This window comes from Pithys albifrons, chromosome 10 (assembly GCF_047495875.1).
Source record: "Pithys albifrons albifrons isolate INPA30051 chromosome 10, PitAlb_v1, whole genome shotgun sequence".
Lineage (NCBI taxonomy): Eukaryota > Metazoa > Chordata > Aves > Passeriformes > Thamnophilidae > Pithys > Pithys albifrons.
Window position 1 is genome coordinate 2,217,441 of NC_092467.1, and position 18,576 is coordinate 2,236,016.

Below are 18,576 nucleotides of genomic sequence, written 5' to 3' on the forward strand. Positions count from 1 at the left end.
CAGTCCATGGGGGGCTGCAGGGGACAGTCCTTGGGGGGCTGCAGGGGACGGTCCATGGGGGGCTGCAGGGGACAGTCCATGGCGGGCTGCAGGGGACAGTCCATGGCAGGGCTGCAGGGGACAGTCCATGGCAGGGCTGCAGGGGACAGTCCTTGGGGAGCTGCAGGGGACAGTCCGTGGGCACAGGGCAAGGCCTTGGGATCCCTGAAGCAAAGGGCAGAGCCCTGTACACTGTAGCACAGAGGCTTTTATGGTCCTGGAACTTCATGAAGCTCTGAGTTTAGGCCATGTGAGAGTCTTCATTTGGATAAAACAAGTAGAGGAGCCTTGGCTGAAAGGAGCATGTTTCCTTCTGCTCATTACACTCACATCATCACTGTTGTTTAAGTGAAGTCTAAACATCATAAAAGTGCCCTCATCTTGTGGTCCCCATCTGCTGTTTGCCCTTCCTTCCTCTGCTGAAGGTTATTGTAGCAGTTGTGCCTCCAGCACAGGCTTCTTGAGCTGCTGCTGTGGTGGGTTGTCCTCCCCTTCAGCCTCCCCTCCTGCACAGCTCAGCCCGCTGTTCCCAACACCCAGAGCTGTGTGGCACTGAGTCCTTCCGGTGTGGAGTCGCTCGTGTCCTTGTTGTGTGCAGGAACTGCAGGACTGGTGGTCAGCAGGTCTGGTGTCCTGCTGGCAGAGCCGCCAGATCCCGAGGGGAGCAGCCAATGGGTGCAGGCACCGCCACCCCAGGGGGGATTCAGGCACCTCTGTGACATGGAATGGGTCATAAGTGCGGTGTGGATCCAGGAGCAAAGGGTACCTGGTTGAGGTTCACATCAGGAAAGCTCAACAATGGCACAGTTCCTTGGGCTGTTCTCCGTCACAACCCCCAGCCTGGGTGGTGTGGGAGGCTGTGCTCTGTGTGCAGGGCACTTCTGCATGTCACTGGTGATGGTAGAACATGATCCTGACATGCATTTCACCCCTTGGTTTGTCCCAGAAGTGCTTTCCCAGTCCCTCCTGTTGGGAAGTGTTGTGGGAGCACTGTGGCATTTGGCTGCTGATCACCAAGCACAGTGTTACTGGTTGCCTTTGGGAAGTTACTTATTCTGGTTTTTGGTGTTTCTAAAGAGTTGATGACCCTGCTGGAAGGTCAGGTGTGCTCCTTGCAAGGTCTTGATGTTTTGAGTCTTGTCAGGTCTCTGGTCTGGTTTTAAGAGTTTGCAAAGTGTGAGTGTGTAGGTTTAAAGGTAAACTGGCAGGAGAAACAAACCCAACACAAGAGGCAGAGTTAAAATTGAATGACAATATTACAATAAATGCAACAAACCCACAAACCCCAGCAGTCTAACCCAGCTCCCTGGGGCACAAACACAGTGGGGTTTGGTGGCCCCTGTGCTGAGCCCCACGTGGTTCCTCCGAGTCCAAAGTAAAAGGAAGGGAAAACCTGTTGGTGCAGATGATGTCACAGTCTGGTGGAGAGTGGTGGGCTCCTCCTGTCCAGGTTCTGCTCCTCCTCTGGATCCCATGAGTGGTCCCAGAAGTCCCCAAAGCCCAAGATTCTCTCCCCTGAGGTGCAGGTGGGAGCCCCCAGTGCCTCCCCCAGGGCAGGGAGTTCCACACTGGGGGATCTGACTCTGGGAGTCAGGGGGGATTTTGGAATGGTTGCTGGCCCATGAGCAGAGCTGAGCCCTCAGGTGGGTGTGGAGGTGCCAAGGAGTCCCTGCAGGGCAGTTCTCCCAGCTCCTCTGCCAGGCTTCTTTCCCAGCCAGCTCCCAGCCTGAGGGCTCAGCTGTGCCCTGGGCAGCTCCTGCCAGTGGTCCATTGGTACCAGTTGCTGGGCAATGGCCCAGAGGGTTTAGAATGCACAGCTTTGGTCTCACCCACACAGGGATAAACTGGTCCCACCCGCTGGACTAGGACAGTGAGGCAGAGAAAGGCCAAGGGAGGACTTCATGTCATGGGTCTCTGCTATGGGCTGTTTAGAAGGTGGAAGTTTAGGCAGAATAAATTACCTGACCTGGTCTTTGGGGGAACATCTGCAGAGAGCCTTGATGGGCATGTCTGGTGCTCTTGGTTTTGCCAGAGATATGAACAAGTGAGGGTTATTAATCAGAGCCAACTGATTCTGATTTCAAAATGGATTCTATTTGTAAACGCTCTCAGGGGCAGTCAGGGAAGATTCTTGGCCTGTTGTAGCTCCTGTGCTTTCATGTGGCTCACAGTGTTATACAAAGGCAGGGGGATTACGGGCCTTGAGTGACTTCAATAAAACCTATTTTTGCTGTTAGGATCACAGCACTGACCTGGTGGATGGTTGGAATCAAAGTTCGCATTATCACACTAAGATTCAACAAGGAGTTAATTAAATGTAGGGAAGTAATGGAATGCTAACAGTGCAACAGTGCAGTGGAAAAGGAGGCAGAATTTCCATGCCTAACTCTGGTTTTCCCCTCACTGCAAGTGCTGTGGCTGGGACCCTGCCCTGGGGTCTGGCCCAGGCAGAAAGCTTTCCTGCTTGGGAGTGCTGCACCTCTTGTGGTACATGTTGAGCCATCATTTTCTGAATATTCCTGTGATGGGACCACCCTGGTAAATTCTAGAGGTACTTGTCTTTGTGCCCATCTGACTTGAAACAAAAATAGAGTGTGTGCTAAAGCTTGGCATCTGGAGATGGCAGACTTGGAAGCTAGTTTGGGTGAGAAGTAGGAAAAGTGAACTGATTTAGGAATACCTGTTTTGCTTGTTGCATGAGATGTTTTTCAATTCTAAGATGACCTGGTGGACTGTGAATCATGGAACATGCTGATATTTTACTTCCCCGTATTTCTGTTTCATTAGATACTCCAAGGATTTAGGTAGGGAGACAAACCATCCCCACCACCTTTTTTGGCTTGAGAGGGATCTTGAACACTGTACCACAAAATTTTGTACCCATTGGAGAAGTTGTGCCCAGCTAAACTCTCCTTCACCATTTATTTGCATCATCTCTTTAAAGTGGGAATGCCTCAGTTGCAGACCCACCCTGTACCTGTGGCAGGTGACCCTCACTCCTTTGAGGCAATGCATTAAAAACAGGCATAAAAAATACAAATACAGCGGGACATTTGATCCATCCTGACTTGAGCAAGGCTGTGGCTGAAACTGGAAATGTGCTCTGCAGAAAAGATGCAGATGGGAAAGAGCCCAGAGGGGAGGGACAGGAATAAGAGGGTTAGAGCTGGAATGGAGGATGGAATTAATTGATTTGTTTGGCCTAAAAATACAGAAGGGAACACCAGTCACCCCAAATAGAAAAGGTTGCTTTAAAAGGCATGACAGTGTTTTTTTCTCTGTGACTACTGAGAGAAGCAGGAAAGCACCAGGCAAGGATTAAAGGTTGGATAAATGTTGGAACTTGGAAGGCATCAGGCAAGGATTAAAGCTTGGATAAATGTTGGAACTTTCAGGGAAGTGGCAGAAGGAGAGACAAACTGTTGAGAAAACCTGCAGGACAGGACTTTGGGGAAAAGGTTAGACAGAGTTCTTGGAGTGGTCTGGGTACGTGCCCCATGTGCTGCATTGGGTGGTACTTCCTGCTGTGGTGGTTGATACCATGAGAAGATCTCAGGAGACTGATCTCAGTTTCACAATGTTGTGTCATGCTCTGATCAAGGAGACATTGAAATGTTGGGGTGTGTGAAGGATCCGTCCCTGGCACGGTGAATGATCCCTCCTTTTCCATGGCCAGTCCCTTCCCAGGGAGCAGATCCAAGATCCCAGTGCTGGGTGAGCTCATGGCCATGTGTGCTGGTTTAAAGGTAAACTGGCAGGAGAAACGAACCCAACACAAAAGAGGTTATAAACCAGGTTACAATTTAATAACAATATTACAATGAATGCAGTGACACAAAGAGAAATTGGGTTTAACCCACAAACCCAGCAGTCTAACCCAGCCCCCTGGGGCACAAACACAGTGGGGTTTGGTGGCCCCTGTGCTGAGCCCCACGTGGTTCCTCCGAGTCCAAAGGAAAAGGAAGGGACAAACCTGTTGGTGCAGGTGATGTCACAGTCTGGTGGAGAGTGGTGGGCTCCTCCTGTCCAGGTTCTGCTCCTCCTCTGGATCCCATGAGTGGTTCCAGAAGTCCCCAAACCCCAAGATTCTCTCCCCTCAGGTGCAGGTGGGAGCCCCCAGTGCCTCCCCCAGGGCAGGGAGTTCCACGCTGGGGGATCTGACTCTGGGAGTCAGGGGGGATTTTGGAATGGTTGCTGGCCCATGAGCAGAGCTGAGCCCTCAGGTGGGTGTGGAGGTGCCAAGGAGTCCCTGGAGGGGAGTTCTCCCAGCTCCTCTGCCAGGCTTCTTTCCCAGCCAGCTCCCAGCCTGAGGGCTCAGCTGTGCCCTGGGCAGCTGCTGCCAATGGGCCATTGGGAACAGTTTCTGGGCAATGGCCCAGAGGGTTTAGAATGCAGAGCTTTGGTCACACCCACACAGGGATAAACTGGTCCCACCTGCTGAACTGGGACACAGTCTGTCTGCAGAAAAGAACTGTGATATGGAAATCCACATTTTATTTTCTGGACCTTGGTGTCCCAAGCCCTGTAGAACCAAGAGGATTCCAACATGTGGCATGACAGCCCCTGAGAGCTGTGGAAGGGAGCAGGATGGCAAGTCATTTCAGATGCCTACCTACCTACCTGAGGTTCCTGACCTCAGACAGCTGCTCCCAGAGCTACTTTTCACTTTGTCTACAGCCTTCCTGGTGTTTGGTTACTAGGCAGAATTAATTGGTGTTACTGTAACCAATTAGTCCAGACTTGCTAATATTGACTGGGAGGGAGATGGAGTTGAAAAGCTGATAAGGATGTTTGCAAAGTTGTAGCTATTAGAGTTAGTAAATATTAATGCTCTGTGAAAACCCTGTAGTGGTGGGAATTGCCCTTCTTTTCTTTTCCCCCTGATCTTTAATGATATTCTCCATCAAAGCTCAAAGCCCATTGACTGTAGCTGAGAGTAAACTATATTTAGATATTGCAGGAGAAGTCCTGCAACTCACTCCAGAGGGAGCATTTTCCTCTTTCTTCCTTCATTTTTCTTCTTTTTTTCTCCCAACTTTACACTTATGGTTGGATTTCTCTGATTTTTGAGGTCCTGGAGCAAGAGTTGAGTGTCACAGGCATGTGAGATGTTCTTCTAGTAAGTCCCTGTGGTTTTTGACATCGCAAAAGGGTTTTAAGAAGCAGCTAGAAATGAGTTACTGTGCCAGTTTCAGCCAAACTCACAACCAGCTGATCCAGGAAACCTGAACATCAGGTGAGGAACCTCAGGTTGGACATCCTTGGAGAGGGAGTTCAGTGTTGGAGAGGCAGCAGAGCTGGAGCTGCAGCCAAAGCAGGTCTGTGGCCCTGCCTCCAGCTCTGGGAGGAGCTTTGCCTCCTCCCTTGGAGGGCTGAATTCAGCTTCATTTAAACCATTCTGTAGCATGTTCTCAGCCTGCACCCAGTGGCTTTTTGCTTGGTGTCCAAATCCACCCAGTTTCCTTGTGATCCAATACCCTTCTGTGGCATCATTTCATTCTTCCCACCCTCCCTTTTGCCCTGAATTTCTGTGTTGGCTTCTTTAGAGGATGATCCCAGTCTGGAGAAGGATCTCCACGTGGGTTGGATTTATTTATTTGCTGTTAAAACAAACACTCAAGGCAGCATTCTCTGTTTTCTCAGATTGCAGTGATTCTCAGTGTCTTTCTGCTGGGCTGTGGAAAAGCTGCTCAGGATTTATACCTTTCTGGTTTTCTCAGTAAATTTGGGGGGGGTTCTGTGCTTTCCAAATCCTGCTCTTCCATATTGCATTTCAGGAGGGGGAGTTGCTGCAGCAGAATTCCCTGGGAAGGAGGAGCTTGATTCAGACCTTCAAGCTGAGGTCTGGGACACATTTGGAAGCTCTGATGAAAGCACAGGGTTTTTCTCTGCCAAAGCTGGTTGCACTCCCTGTGCCAGTGCAGACTCACTGCCTGATGGTGGCTGGGTTGGCACAATCAGGTTTGTCTCCACTGTGTATGCTGCTGCCTTCCCCTGGCATTCCTGAATGGCTCTGGGCTCTCCCTCTGCCACCTGGGGGTTAAACTCAACAAACCAAAAGCGGGTTTTTCAGTGCCTGATTTATTAAGATACTTCATCACAGAATTACAGGCAGGATGAGGTTGGAAGAGACCTCTGGTAGTCATCTGGTTCATTCCTGTGACTCAGGCAGGACCATCCAGAGCCTCCTGCCCAGGGACCTTTTGGAGATCTCCCAGGATGGAGGTACTGACAGGAGTAAGGCATCATGGGCCAATCCTTCCTGCTCACTTGAGGGGGGTTTGGCCTGATACAGCATTAATATTTATTACAACATTCCTTTGAAGTGTTACTGTGAAATGATGACAAGCTTCATCCAGCCCCACAGCCACAGCCGTGTCCTCAGGTCCTCCTCCAAGGTGCTCCAGGCAGCAGCACTCGGGCAGAGGGCCAAGGCTGGACACTGCTGTTGCCCCAAGAGCCTCAATTCCAAGGTTCTCCCTTAGAACTGAGGTCCCCTGGTGGGTTGCACACACTTTGCAGGAGCCTGGGGCAAGAGGGGTGTCATTGCTGAGCTGGGGCCAACACCCCTTGTCTCGTGCCCCAGTTGGTGTTCAGGAGTCTCTGTGGCTGCATCCACACCCCCTGGGAGCTGCACTGGAGAGAGCAGGGGGGTTTGTCCCAATGTTGGCTCCTCTCCTGACTGCTGAGGTAGGAGGTTGGTTTTCAGGAAGACTTCCTTGGGCGGGGTGGGAGGTCCTTCTGATCTTCCTTCGGTGTCATCCCACCACGAGCATCCATTTCCATGTCTCTCCTTGAGCTGTGCCATGAAGAGCAGGTCCATGGCTGAGCCTGGCTGGAACTCTGGGGTGCATTTTGGAGGGGATGTGCAGTGGGGGACAGTGCTCTCTGCTCCTGGGGCTGGCTGTCGCCTGCAGGGCCTTCCAAGTCAGGAGATTCTTCTGTGGCTCTGCCCAGGACCCCCTTCTGGGTGAGATGCATGTACACACTGGGACAATGTCATATCCAAGAATAATCTCTTTTGACCACCATCTGAGATTTTTCAGTGCTTGGTTATAAAGTTAGTCTGAATAACATTTTCAAGTGGGTTTGTTTCCAGGTAGATGGAGAAAAAGAGAGGCTCTTCCTGCCAAAGGGTAGCACCAAAAATAACTACTTATGTGTGTCCAGAGCAGGGAAACTGCAGTAGGTTCTCAGGGCTCAGCTCTTCTCCTGTTTCATCCTGATGCATCAAGACAGTCCATGTGGAATATTATTGCCCAAGGCTTGTCCTTGTGACTGAGAAGGTATGGAGTGCTGGGCTGGCATTTTAAAGTTGGGTATCTCATCCTTCCACTTCCAACTGATGCATTGGGTTTCCTCCTTTTCAAATTTAAAGAATGAAGAATTTCTCCTTTGCAATTTTAAAGAATAGTTTATGGTATAAAAGGAAAACAAAGACTTCATTTTTCCCCTAAATGATTTTAATGGCTCCAGAAAGGAGTTTGAAGGTGCTGTGGGCTCTTTGGAAGGAAAGTGTCATCTCCATATAAATCAGGATTATTATTTTATGAATATTTGAATAGCACTAAACTACCAATATTGAATTAAAATATGATCCCTTTCTAGAGACACCTTGGTTGTTTCTATTTGCCTCAATGTATTTTAGTAGCAAATCTACAAAGACAAATTAATTTTTAAAATCATCCTAATCTGGAGGTATCTGCCACTTCCAACACTGGTGCTTCCAGGTTACAAACTGGACACTTCAGCCTTCTGCAAATCAAACAAAAAACAGACCTGAAACTAAGAATCCACTAAGTTTTACTGACTTAGAATCATAAAATTATTTGGTTGGGAAAGACCTCTAAGGTTGTGGAGTCCAACCATTCCCCAGCACTGCCAAGGCCACCACTGACCCAAGTGTCCCCAGGGCTCCCCAAGTGCCACATCCACATGACTTTTGAACACCTCCAGGCGTGGGGACTCCACCTGGGCAGCCCCTTCCAAGGCCTGACCACCCTTTCCATGCAGAAATTCCTGTGGATTTCTTGGCCAATTTAAGAAATTTATAGATACTTGAAATAAAGTATAATCTCTTCATAAAATATGGCAGCTCTTCTGGAAGCACTTCTTAAAAATCTGCCCTTCTCTAATAAGCTGTGACTGTTGAGAGGGGGAGGGAGAAGAACCATCAGCAGCTTGTGCCTTTCTATTTATTATTAAGTGGCAGAAATTTCTTTAGGCTGGTGTTTTAGGTTTGGGAGGTGCTGACAGGTCTGTAATTGCAGTGGCAGTGGTGGCTGTGGCTGTGCCAACAGCATCTGGCAGCAGAGTCACTGCCATCTGGCAGTGCCCTCAAACTGGGCAGAGGGGGTGTCCTTCATGGAGGAATTAACACTTATTAATGGATCTGTCCAGTGAAATCACCTTGGCTGGGTGAGAGCCACCCTTGATAATGATTAATTGCCCAATAACAGGGAGGGAAATGCCCGTTGTTCCCCCTTTGTGCTGGTGCAGCATCCTGGGCTTCCTTTAAGCCTGGGCGGGAGGCAGCACTTGCTGCATTTATTTTAGCTAATCCTTATGAGCAGAGCTAAATTAAAAACAAACTTGTGCAAATGCCTTTCCATTTGCAGCAGATTTGGGCTCTAAAGCCAGGTGTGGTTCTGTTGGTGTGTGGGGTCTGTTGATGTGTGGTGACTTATTGATTGTTAAATAGGGGAGAAAATGAGGTTGGACTGTGAAATGTGCCCCTTCAATCCGAGTCAAGTCAGCCTGGAAGAACCATCTGACTGCATTAAAGCATTTCACCTTTTTTCTGTGAGCACCATTAATTCTGGTAATTCAGTTTGTCTACAAAGTGATGAGGAAAAAGCAGTCGATTTGTTTGTATTTGGAATAGGTATTTTTCAATATCTATTTTTATCCAAGCCAATATCTCTATCAGTGCAACGAAATCCTCCTTTCATAAATAATATAAACAAAGCAATGAGCCAGTTCAAGACCTGCTTGGGGTTTATTTTTCTCTTAATTCCTCTTTTTGTGTTTGTTCCTGCTGAGCAGCAGATGGAGAAGGTAACATAATCTCTGCTTAAACACGAGAGTTGCAGTACATAATTGAGGTGTGTTAATTATCAGGAGCAATAGGAGGGAAGGAATTAACTGTGCAATCTTGAAGTCAAGTAAACTGATACTTTATCTCCCTTTCCCTACGTCAGTCTGTTAATATTCTGAATATTGCTCTGGGAACCACAGAGAGAAGGCAACATATATTTTTCTTGTGCCTTTCTATTTATTCTGAAGTGCCAGAAGTTTCTTTAGGCTGAATTTTTAGGTTTGTGCTGATTCTGGCAGAGCTGCACTGACACCAACCCATGAGCAGAGATGTGCAAAGCTGGGTTTGTCCTGCCATGATCATCAGAGCTGGGTTTGTCCTGCCGTGATCATCAGAGCTGGGTTTGTCCTGCCATGATCATCAAAGGTGGGTTTGCCCTGCCATGATCATCAGAGCTGGGTTTATCCTGCCATGATCATCAGAGCTGGGTTTGTCCTGCCATGATCATCAGAGCTGGGTTTGTCCTGCCATGATCATCAAAGCTGGGTTTGTCCTGCCATGATCATCAGAGCTGGGTTTGTCCTGCCATGATCATCAGAGCTGGGTTTGTCCTGCCATGATCATCAGAGCTGGGTTTGTCCTGCCATGATCATCTGAGCTGGGTTTGTCCTGCCATGATCATCAGAGCTGGGTTTGCCCTGCCATGATCATCAGAGCTGGGTTTGTCCTGCCATGATCATCTGAGCTGGGTTTGCCCTGCCATGATCATCAGAGGTGGGTTTGTCCTGCCATGATCATCAAAGCTGGGTTTGCCCTGCCATGATCATCTGAGCTGGATTTGTCCTGCCATGATTTATCAAAGCTCCTGACACAGGAGCTGCAGGTCAGAGCTTCCCTTCCCCTTTCCCCTTCTATTCCCTTTTCACCCTTCCCTTTCCCCTTCCCCTGGACTGGAGCTGATGACAACAGCTCACCTGGTGCATGAGTTTGGGGTTTAGCTGATTCCTGACTTTGGTGTCTTCTTCATGAATGTCTTCTCCATGAGACCCATCCCTCTCTTTTAATCCTGCTGGACAGTTGTGAGGGTCAGACTGAGCTCCTGGGAGGTTCCTGCATGGCCATCACACACACCCACTGCCCAGTCACTCAGTGCTGGTGAAGGTGCTTGGGAAGATGCTTTGATTTGATCTTCTGCTGATTTGAGTTGACACCACAGGACCAGGGGGAGGCACTGGCTGGTAGGATGTGGCAAACAGACCCTTGGTAAAACCTGGAGGAAGGGCTTGTTTGTCTCTCACTGTTATTATCATGCAAGACACCGTTTCCTGCTGAGGAGGGTTAGAAGATCTGCATTAAACAGTGCTAAGTGTGCTGAGGCAGTTGGTGTTCACAGCCCTGGTGGGATCATTCATTCAAATATTAACTGCTAGACAGCCTCCTTTTTTTTTATTCAGTATTTCATAGCCCTCTCCAAAATCATGTTGTGTGATTCAGACATTCCAAGACTAAACAGAACCACCAAGATTACCCACAAACCCACTGATTTTGGGGTTTCTGTTTCTTAAATTGGCATGGCTGAGAAATTCAGAGGGCTCTGTGAGGTTGGACTCAGAGCTCTGCCCATGTACACCAGCAGCTTTGCCTCCCCCATGGCACTGGGAGGGGCTGGAAGGGGCCGTGTCCTGTCCAAGGGGTTTGGAGGTAACAGAGTTGTGTGTGCACAGAGTTTTGGTTACAGAACCTCCAAGTGCTGCCTCTCATCTCTTTTCTGTTCTCCTGCCTTTCTCAAGGTACTTTGAGTGTTTCTGATGCTCTGCAGGAAACATGGCTGTGTTCTTGACTATAAACATAGTGTTATGTTGGCAGAGACCTTAAAGATTATCCAGTCCCACCCCCTCTCCAACTCCTCTGGAGCCTCTTTAGGCACTGAAGGGGCTCTCAGGTCTCCCTGGAGCCTTCTCTTCTCCAGGTGAGCCCCCCAGCTCTCCCAGCTTCACTCATCTTGGTGGCCTCTCCAGCAGGTCCATATCCTCCCTCAGATGGGCTCTGTGGAGGGGTTTCTTTCAGAAAATGGGCTCATGACCAATCCAACCTGCATCAACCCTGTGAGACTGGAGGCAGCTAAGAATAAACAAAGTCACAGCTGCTTGGAGGAGTTAGCAACTCCCCAGAGGTTTCTCATGAGAACTGCTCAGGTTTCTCACAGCACTCCCAGGTGCACCTGAAAACATGGAGGATGAGATAATATAAACATTGGACTTGTGAGATACGGGTTATAACCAATTGGGATTTGCAGTTCCGTGGTGTGAGGTTCAATGTAGCCAACAGTACGTAGCATTAACTCTGCATAAACCATGTGGAGTGTGTAATAAAGGGGGCATTCACTTGGTCATAAAGGTCTGTGTGTGGTGTCCAATTATTGTTTACTTTAGATTCCCTTCCTTGTGCCCACTTTTGTGGCAGGGCAGGTCGAGTCTGCCACTGCTGCTCCTCACACTGCCATGTTCATCCTGTGCTTCCTCCCACCTGTGACTTCCTCAACACTGGTGTTTCCCAAGGATGTTCCCAGCCAGCCTGGGGCCCTCTGGGGCTCTGCCCTCCTGCCAGAGGTGCCAGCTGGTGTTGGTGTTGGCACAGCCCTGGAGGAGCCAAGCCAGAGGGGCGCTCCTCCTGTTCCAGGGGTTGTGCTCAGTGCCCCAGAGGCAGCTCTTCCCCCACACCAAGGCCGTGAGGGGCAGTCACAGCTTGTCCACCAGAGGTCATTGCATCAGTTGTGTGGCCTTGAATTGCCTTCTCCCAGGGCTTGTCCGGTTGGGCTGTGCAGGTGGAAGAGCCTGGAGCCCTCCAAGTGGGACGTTGTGATGACAAGGGCCTGTCACCCTCTGCTGCTCCAGAAATACTGATGGTGTCTCTGTCGTGTGTTTTTTGTGTGTTACAGGAAAAAAGTGCCAGTTCAAACGTAAGACTTAAGTCTAATAAAGAGGTCCCAGGATTAGTCCATCAACCCAGAGCAAAGTAAGTCCCTTTTTTGTTGTTCCAATCCTATGCAGATGAACAGGGGGTGAAGCAGCAGCTGTGGGATTCAGGGTCAGTGCCCAGGGAGGAGCAGGTGGTGCCCTGGCAGCCCTAAAACCATGCCCAGGGCACACTGGGCAGCATCCTCTCCTTTGCAAAGCACAGATGCAGGACTTACAGACAGGTGAGGTGCATCTGGTTGGGGCTGACAGGAGACCCACCCTGTGCCATTTCTCACCTTTCCATACGACTTACACATAAATAAAATTGAATCTCCGTAATTAAAATTGAATTCCTGAATACTCTCAGTTAAATTCCCAGGGAGGTTTTCACTCCTGGTTTAGAGGAGCAGCCTGGGGGTGGGAATGGTAGAGTTCTTCCAGTTCAATTGTGACATTAAAGTGAGGGTTGTTTTGTAGGGGAGAGGTTTTCCACCCTTGGTTGGCAGTTCTGTGCCCATCCCCTGGCTGAGGGCACTCAGTGCCACATATGCCATGAAATATTGAACTCTTGTCACAGAGCTGCTTATTGGTGTTAGCAACTCCTTTCTTATCTAAATCACTGTTACATTTTAATCACTAATTGGCTTGAAAAGAACAGATTCCATGGAGCTGTACATTGGGCTGGTAAGGACCAAGTGAAGGAGCTTTGCTGTTGGATTTTGAGCTCTGTGGAAATGCTGTTCTTTATGCCCTGCCCTCAGGGCGCTTATTAACTTAAACTTGCTGAATATCAAGTGCTTTGGACACAGTTTCAAGTCTAGAAACTTTAGTAATTTCCTAATTAACTGACAGCATAATTCAGCCTCCTTTCAAAGGGAAAAATGGAGTGCTTTGGATGTAATTGCAGAGAAGTTCACAGGAGGGAGGTGGAGGGAAAATCACCCTTTAGTCAAGCTGAACCTCATTATTGGGGCTTGACCCTTCCCAGCAGAGTCAGAAGTGTATTTAAGATGCTCTTACGTGGGCTAATTACTCTGGAGTGAAAAAGGGCTGTTCTTTTCGTGGCTCATCTCTTGGTACATCCAAAGAGAGGAACTGAGTGGGGTCAGGGGCTCCATTCTTTCATCAAACTCATCATTTTAAAAATCATAACTGGCATGCATTCACCAGAAAGCCAGTTTTTTGGCAGAGGTAAATATTTCTATGCCAGTCCTGCCAAAATCAGTGCCCTTCTCAGAGAGATGCAGAGTGGAACAGGTTGTTGGTAGAACCTCCACTGCTTTTCCAAGCTGCCATTGCATTTCTGCATGTGTTGGAGTTGCTCAGTGCATGTCAGCACAACAGCTGCCATCAGGTACAATTGGGGTTTTTTTAAGGTTTGTCTTCTAAAAGCCATGCCAGTTGTGGCTGCTGCATCTCGTAGTGCTGTTCTTCTGCAACAGGTGGGATTTCTGAACAAGGCATGGGCTCTGTACCAAATTGTAAATTCTTCTACGATGGAGGGAGTGTTTATGTGGCAGCTGAAAAGGAAGGTGGTGAGACCTCTTCCTGTTGTAGGAGGATTTAGGTTTTTACAGGGACTCTCAAAGCAGGGGAGGGAGGCAGCAGGAAGTGGATTTACGGGGGTTTTGACAGAGTTGGCCCTGCCATACCTTCCTGGGCTTCCTCCCTACACCCTGCCCTGGCCTCTCAGGCACTTGCTCTGTTTGCTCATCATCAAAACTCACCCCACTGGCATCTTTATTGATCGAGCACAGCCCCCCAGGTGCCCTGAGACACGTTCATAACTCAGGGAGTAACAGCCTGAAGCATAAAGTGAAGACAGTGTTTCAGACGGGTTTTACTCTGCTGAATCACACACTCAGAGTGGTTTGGGTTGGCAGGGACATAAAAGTCCTCTAATCCAAACCCCTGCCATGGGCAGGGACACCTCCCACCAGCCCAGGCTGCTCCAAGCCCTGTCCAACCTGGCCTTGGACACTCCAGGGATGGGGCAGACACAGCTTCTCTGGGCACCTGTGCCAGGGCCTGCCCACCCTCCCAGCCACCAATTCCTTCCCAATATCTAGTCCAAACCTGTCCTCTTGTCCCTTAAAACTGCTGCTCCTTGTGCTGTCACTGCAGCCTTTCTGGAAGGTTCCTCTCCATGTTATATATTGATGTATTGAAAGGCTGCAGTGAGGTCACCCCAGAGCCTTCTCTTGTCCACGCTGAGCACCCCCAGGTGTCCCACCCTGTCTCCATGCAGAGCTGCTCCAGCCCTCTGACTGTTCCCATGGCCTCTCTGGACATCTCTAACAATCCATGTCTTGCTCTGGGGACCTCAGGGCTGTTCCTAAATACTATTCATTAAGTTCCCAGGGGAGTTTTCACTCCTCCTTGGCAGAGCTCCTCTGAATCAATCCATCACTCAGACAGAACTGATTCCGGGGATAAATAGCCCAGCTTTTGGAAAAATGTGCTTCATCAGCCTGCCATGAAACATTTAAAAATGCCTTCTCCTGCCTTCTGATGTGCTTCATACAAGGAAAATTGAATCCACATTTCAGTTTGGGGAAATCTTTTTTCCTGTTCTGTTCTCTGAGAACTCTGCTTTGATTTGATGTGTTTCTGACTCTTAAGTGGTCACCAATCCTCAGTTCCTTGCCCTGCAGTGGATTTTTACAGAGTCCCCAAAATACACACTCTGGCAGCACTGGGGTGTGTTCCATCTGTAAATTGGAGGACACTTTTCCTGCCCACACAAACTGGTGTGAAGGTCATGAACTGTCAGGTCTTCAGGACCTCCAGTGGGAATTCTCATGTGTTTGGCAATGCAATACTGCTTTGGGGTTCTTCTGCCTTCTTTTAATTTTCTTACAGTTGGGGTGAGTCACTGCAGTATCATCTCATTTTATTAGAAGCTGGATTTATGGTGTTGCAAAGGTGTTTTTCAAGCCCTTTCCCTCCCCAGAAAGGGCTGTGCTGCCCTCAGATCCCTCCTGGAGCCCCCTGGGTGTGCAGGTGATGGCTCAGCTGCCCCAAACAGGCTCCTGTTGCCCCCCTGAGCTGGGGGTGGGACCTGAGGGACCCGCACACAGCTGGGGACAAACCTCCCCAGCACTGAGGGGTGAATTGTTCCACTCCTGAATGCCCAGCTTTAGGTTTAATGCCATCTCTGAGGCTTCACTTCCGAGCTCAGCCTTCCTTTATGTCCCACATAAGCAGAGCATTGTATATGTCCATCCTGGCAGCGAGGGCAGCCTGAATGCCCAGCTTTGTGGGCAGGGCAGCCCCTTTGTGGGCTCTCAGGGAGGGAATTAACCCCTGGCAGCTGAAAGGCTCCCTCTGAGGAGGAGGGGAAGGGTGGGAATTCAGCAAACCAAGCCCCGCTCTTTGTGCTGGAGCAAATCCCCAGAGCTGTGTGTCCTTCTGCCCAACTGGCATCGCTGTCAGTGCTGGCACTGGGCCCAGCCTTCCTCTTTGGTATCTTTTGGTGTTGCCCACACTGAGCCCCTGGCACAGCTCCCCAGCCCCCCATGGGCCCCTCCCTGCTGTGGGGCCAGGGGCTGCTCCAGTCCCACCTTCCCATGGAGGTGTTCTCCATGCATTAAGGAGCTTCTCGCCACCCCCTGGCACAAACAGAGCAGTCCCACCCCAGCCAGCATGTGCCACCCCCTCTCAGCTGTGTCCTGGTCCTTTCCTGGGCATCTGACCTGCCTGGACTTCTGGCTTGGGAGTCCTGCCTTGGGGAAGCACCTGTGGTCCTGTGCCACCATCACCCACCCTCTCTACTAATCCAAAATCCTCTCACTGAGGCTCTTGGTGCTGGAGAATTAATTGGAGAGAGGCTGTGGACCACAACTGTGAGGAGGAGGAGGAGCTGGGGGGGCTCAGCCTGGAGAAAAGGAGGCTCAGGGGGGACCTTCTCACTCTGCAATCCCTGCCAGAAGGTTGTGGTGGTTCTCAGTCTCTGCTCCCAAGGAACAGGTGATAGGACAAGAGGAACCAGCCTCAAGTTGTGCCCATTGGATATTAAGGACAATCCCTTCATGGAAAGAGTGGTCAGCCATTGGCACAGCTGCCCAGGGCAGTGGTGGAGTCCCCATCCCTGGAGGGATGTACCAGGGGTGTAGATGTGACACTTGGGGACATGGGTTAGTGGTGGCCTTGGCAGTGCTGGGGAATGGTCACACTTGGTGATCTTAGAGGACTTTTCCAACTTGAATGATTCCCTGAGTCACCTGCTGGGTCTGCCCAGGGAGGAGCAAGGACCACCCCTCTGGGTGTTGGGTGCAGAGCCCACCTGCATGTGCCACACCTTCACCTGCTGCTGTTGGCATCTCATTATGGGCTGGTGCAATTGGCAGCCTTGGAGAACCTGTCTGGCCACAGAGAGGGCTCCCACTGGCCCAAGGAAAGGTTATTAAAGCTACTAAATTTCTGCAGCCTGCCCAGAAAAGGGAATGGTCTCCACAGGGTCCTGGTTACCATCCCAGGTGTGGCACACACAGACACAAGTAAGGGCAGTGATTTTTCTGTGGGCAAACAGAAAATAGGAAAAAAGAAAGCTAAAGATGGTGTAGATGGAAGTGTGAAGTTAGTTATTTTTCACGAGGGTCCCTCAGCAGCCCTGGGCTGAAGCAGCAGTGACCCACAGTTCTGTTGTGCTGAGCCTGTTCCTTTGCCTTCCAGCATGCACATCTCTGAAAGCCAACAGGAATTCTTCAGAATGCTGGATGAAAAAATTGAAAAGGTAAGAGCCAACAGTGGCAATGCATGTTCTCACTCAGGGGAGGACACACAGGTTTCTCAGCTCCATGGGGAGCACAGCTGGACCTGCCTGTGGAGCTCTCCATGTTCTCCATGGTCTGGAACTTCCTCTCTGCTGCTCCTTAGTTAGAGAGTTCAAATGCAGAGAAGACCAGGAAGGTAAGGAGGTTGCAGGAGGTACTGGACAGAATCCTTTGTTTCATGGGAACCATTCTTGGATGGACAGCAAGTTAACTCCGATGTTCAGGATGTCCTGGATAAAGAGAAAAGTGAGATTTTATGCCATTACTGGTTTGATTTTTCATTTAATCTCTGTGGGAGACAACTGAACCCTAATGCTGGTAATATATGGGATACCCTGGTGATTTCTGGCTGGATCTCTTCAAAACAGCTCCAAGGGATAGCCCTGCCTTGGGGCTGTGCCTGAGTCAAATAATGATGCTGGAGATGTTTTGAAGAGAGAGTTAATAGTTCTTTGCATATCTCACTGTCTTGAGAGCAGCTTTCTTCTGTTTCATGGGCATTTTAAATGAAAACTTCTTTGTGAGATTGTAGTGAAGGGGCTGAGGGGGCTGGGGGGGCTCAGCCTGGAGAGAAGGAGGCTCAGGGGGACCTTCTGGCTCTCTGCAATCCCTGCCAGGAGGGGGGAGCTGGGATGGGGGTCAGGCTCTGCTCCAGGGAACAGGGACAGGAGGAGAGAGAAGGGCCTCAGGCTGGGCCAGGGAGGGCAGTGGTGGCATCTCTTCCCTAGAATGGTGGTCAGGCACTGGCACAGCTGCCCAGGGTAGTGGTGGAGTCCCATCCCTGGAGGAGACACCTGGGGACGTGGGTCAGTGGTGGGCTTGGCAGCGCTGGGGAATGGTTGGACTCGATCTCAGAGGACTTCTCCAACTGAAATTATCCCATAGGATTCTCTGAACAATTGTCCCACAGTACAAATGGAAAACTGAGGCCTGAGGAGTTAAATGGACTCTGGGGACCAAGGCCAGATCTCAGTCTTTGCTTTTGCCCTGAGCTGCCCCTGGGCACACTGTGCCCCTCACACTGTATGCTTGGAACTCCTGTATCTTGTTTAATGCCTTCTATTCAATATTGGCTTCCACAGTTGCAGGGCATTTGTACTCCCAATTTCAGAGTGGGCCTGAGGAAGCACAGCTTTCCTGGGAGGGAGGGCAGGCACTGGAACAGCTTCCCAGAGAGCTGGTGGCTGCCCCAGGGCTGGCATTTGGACAATGCCCTTAATAACATGTTCTTTTTGGCCAGCCCTGAGGTGCCCAGGCAGTTGGGCACGTGATAACTGAGGTCCCTTCCAGCTGGATACTCCTGGTCTGGTCTGTGTTATTCTAAGTTGGGTTGGGTTGCAGAATAGAAGGGAAATTCTGAGTTTCTGCCAGTTTTGTCAGCACTCCTGGTGTCAGAGTGCTGCAGTGGGTGACTGTCACGTTACAGAAATGCAAAGATTTCGAGTCTTAACTGTATTAATAAGAAATAGTTAGCAATAAGTGCTTCCAATCAGAGCCTGATGTCCCCAACACTGTCTGTTGACTAATGGACAGCCCACAGGTTGGAAGGGGCTCTGACCTCTGATATGAAGCCACACTTAAGCCAGAAAAGAACTTTCCCCACAACAGCTCCCGAAATAACATTTATTAATACAAATCTGTGACAGTTATTGTGGGTTCTGCTTTGCCGGTGAGAACGTTCAGCTGCAAGGTTGGATTGAATTGATAATAAAAGACCCCAAAAGAAACCAGCACAAACACATTTTACAGAGACAAACACATCAAACTC

At 49.8% G+C, this 18,576-nt stretch overlaps 1 protein-coding gene across 1 annotated transcript in view; it reads left to right on the forward strand.

Moving 5' to 3' along the window:
- The window catches only part of C10H1orf21 (chromosome 10 C1orf21 homolog), a 125,492-nt gene that overhangs the window by 96,017 nt on the left and 10,899 nt on the right, over positions 1–18,576 (forward strand). Inside the window, exons 4-5 of the mRNA XM_071565604.1 lie at positions 12,015–12,091; positions 16,708–16,768. Of these exons, the coding sequence (XP_071421705.1) occupies positions 12,015–12,091; positions 16,708–16,768 (138 nt within the window). The remainder of the gene's footprint in view (positions 1–12,014; positions 12,092–16,707; positions 16,769–18,576) is intronic.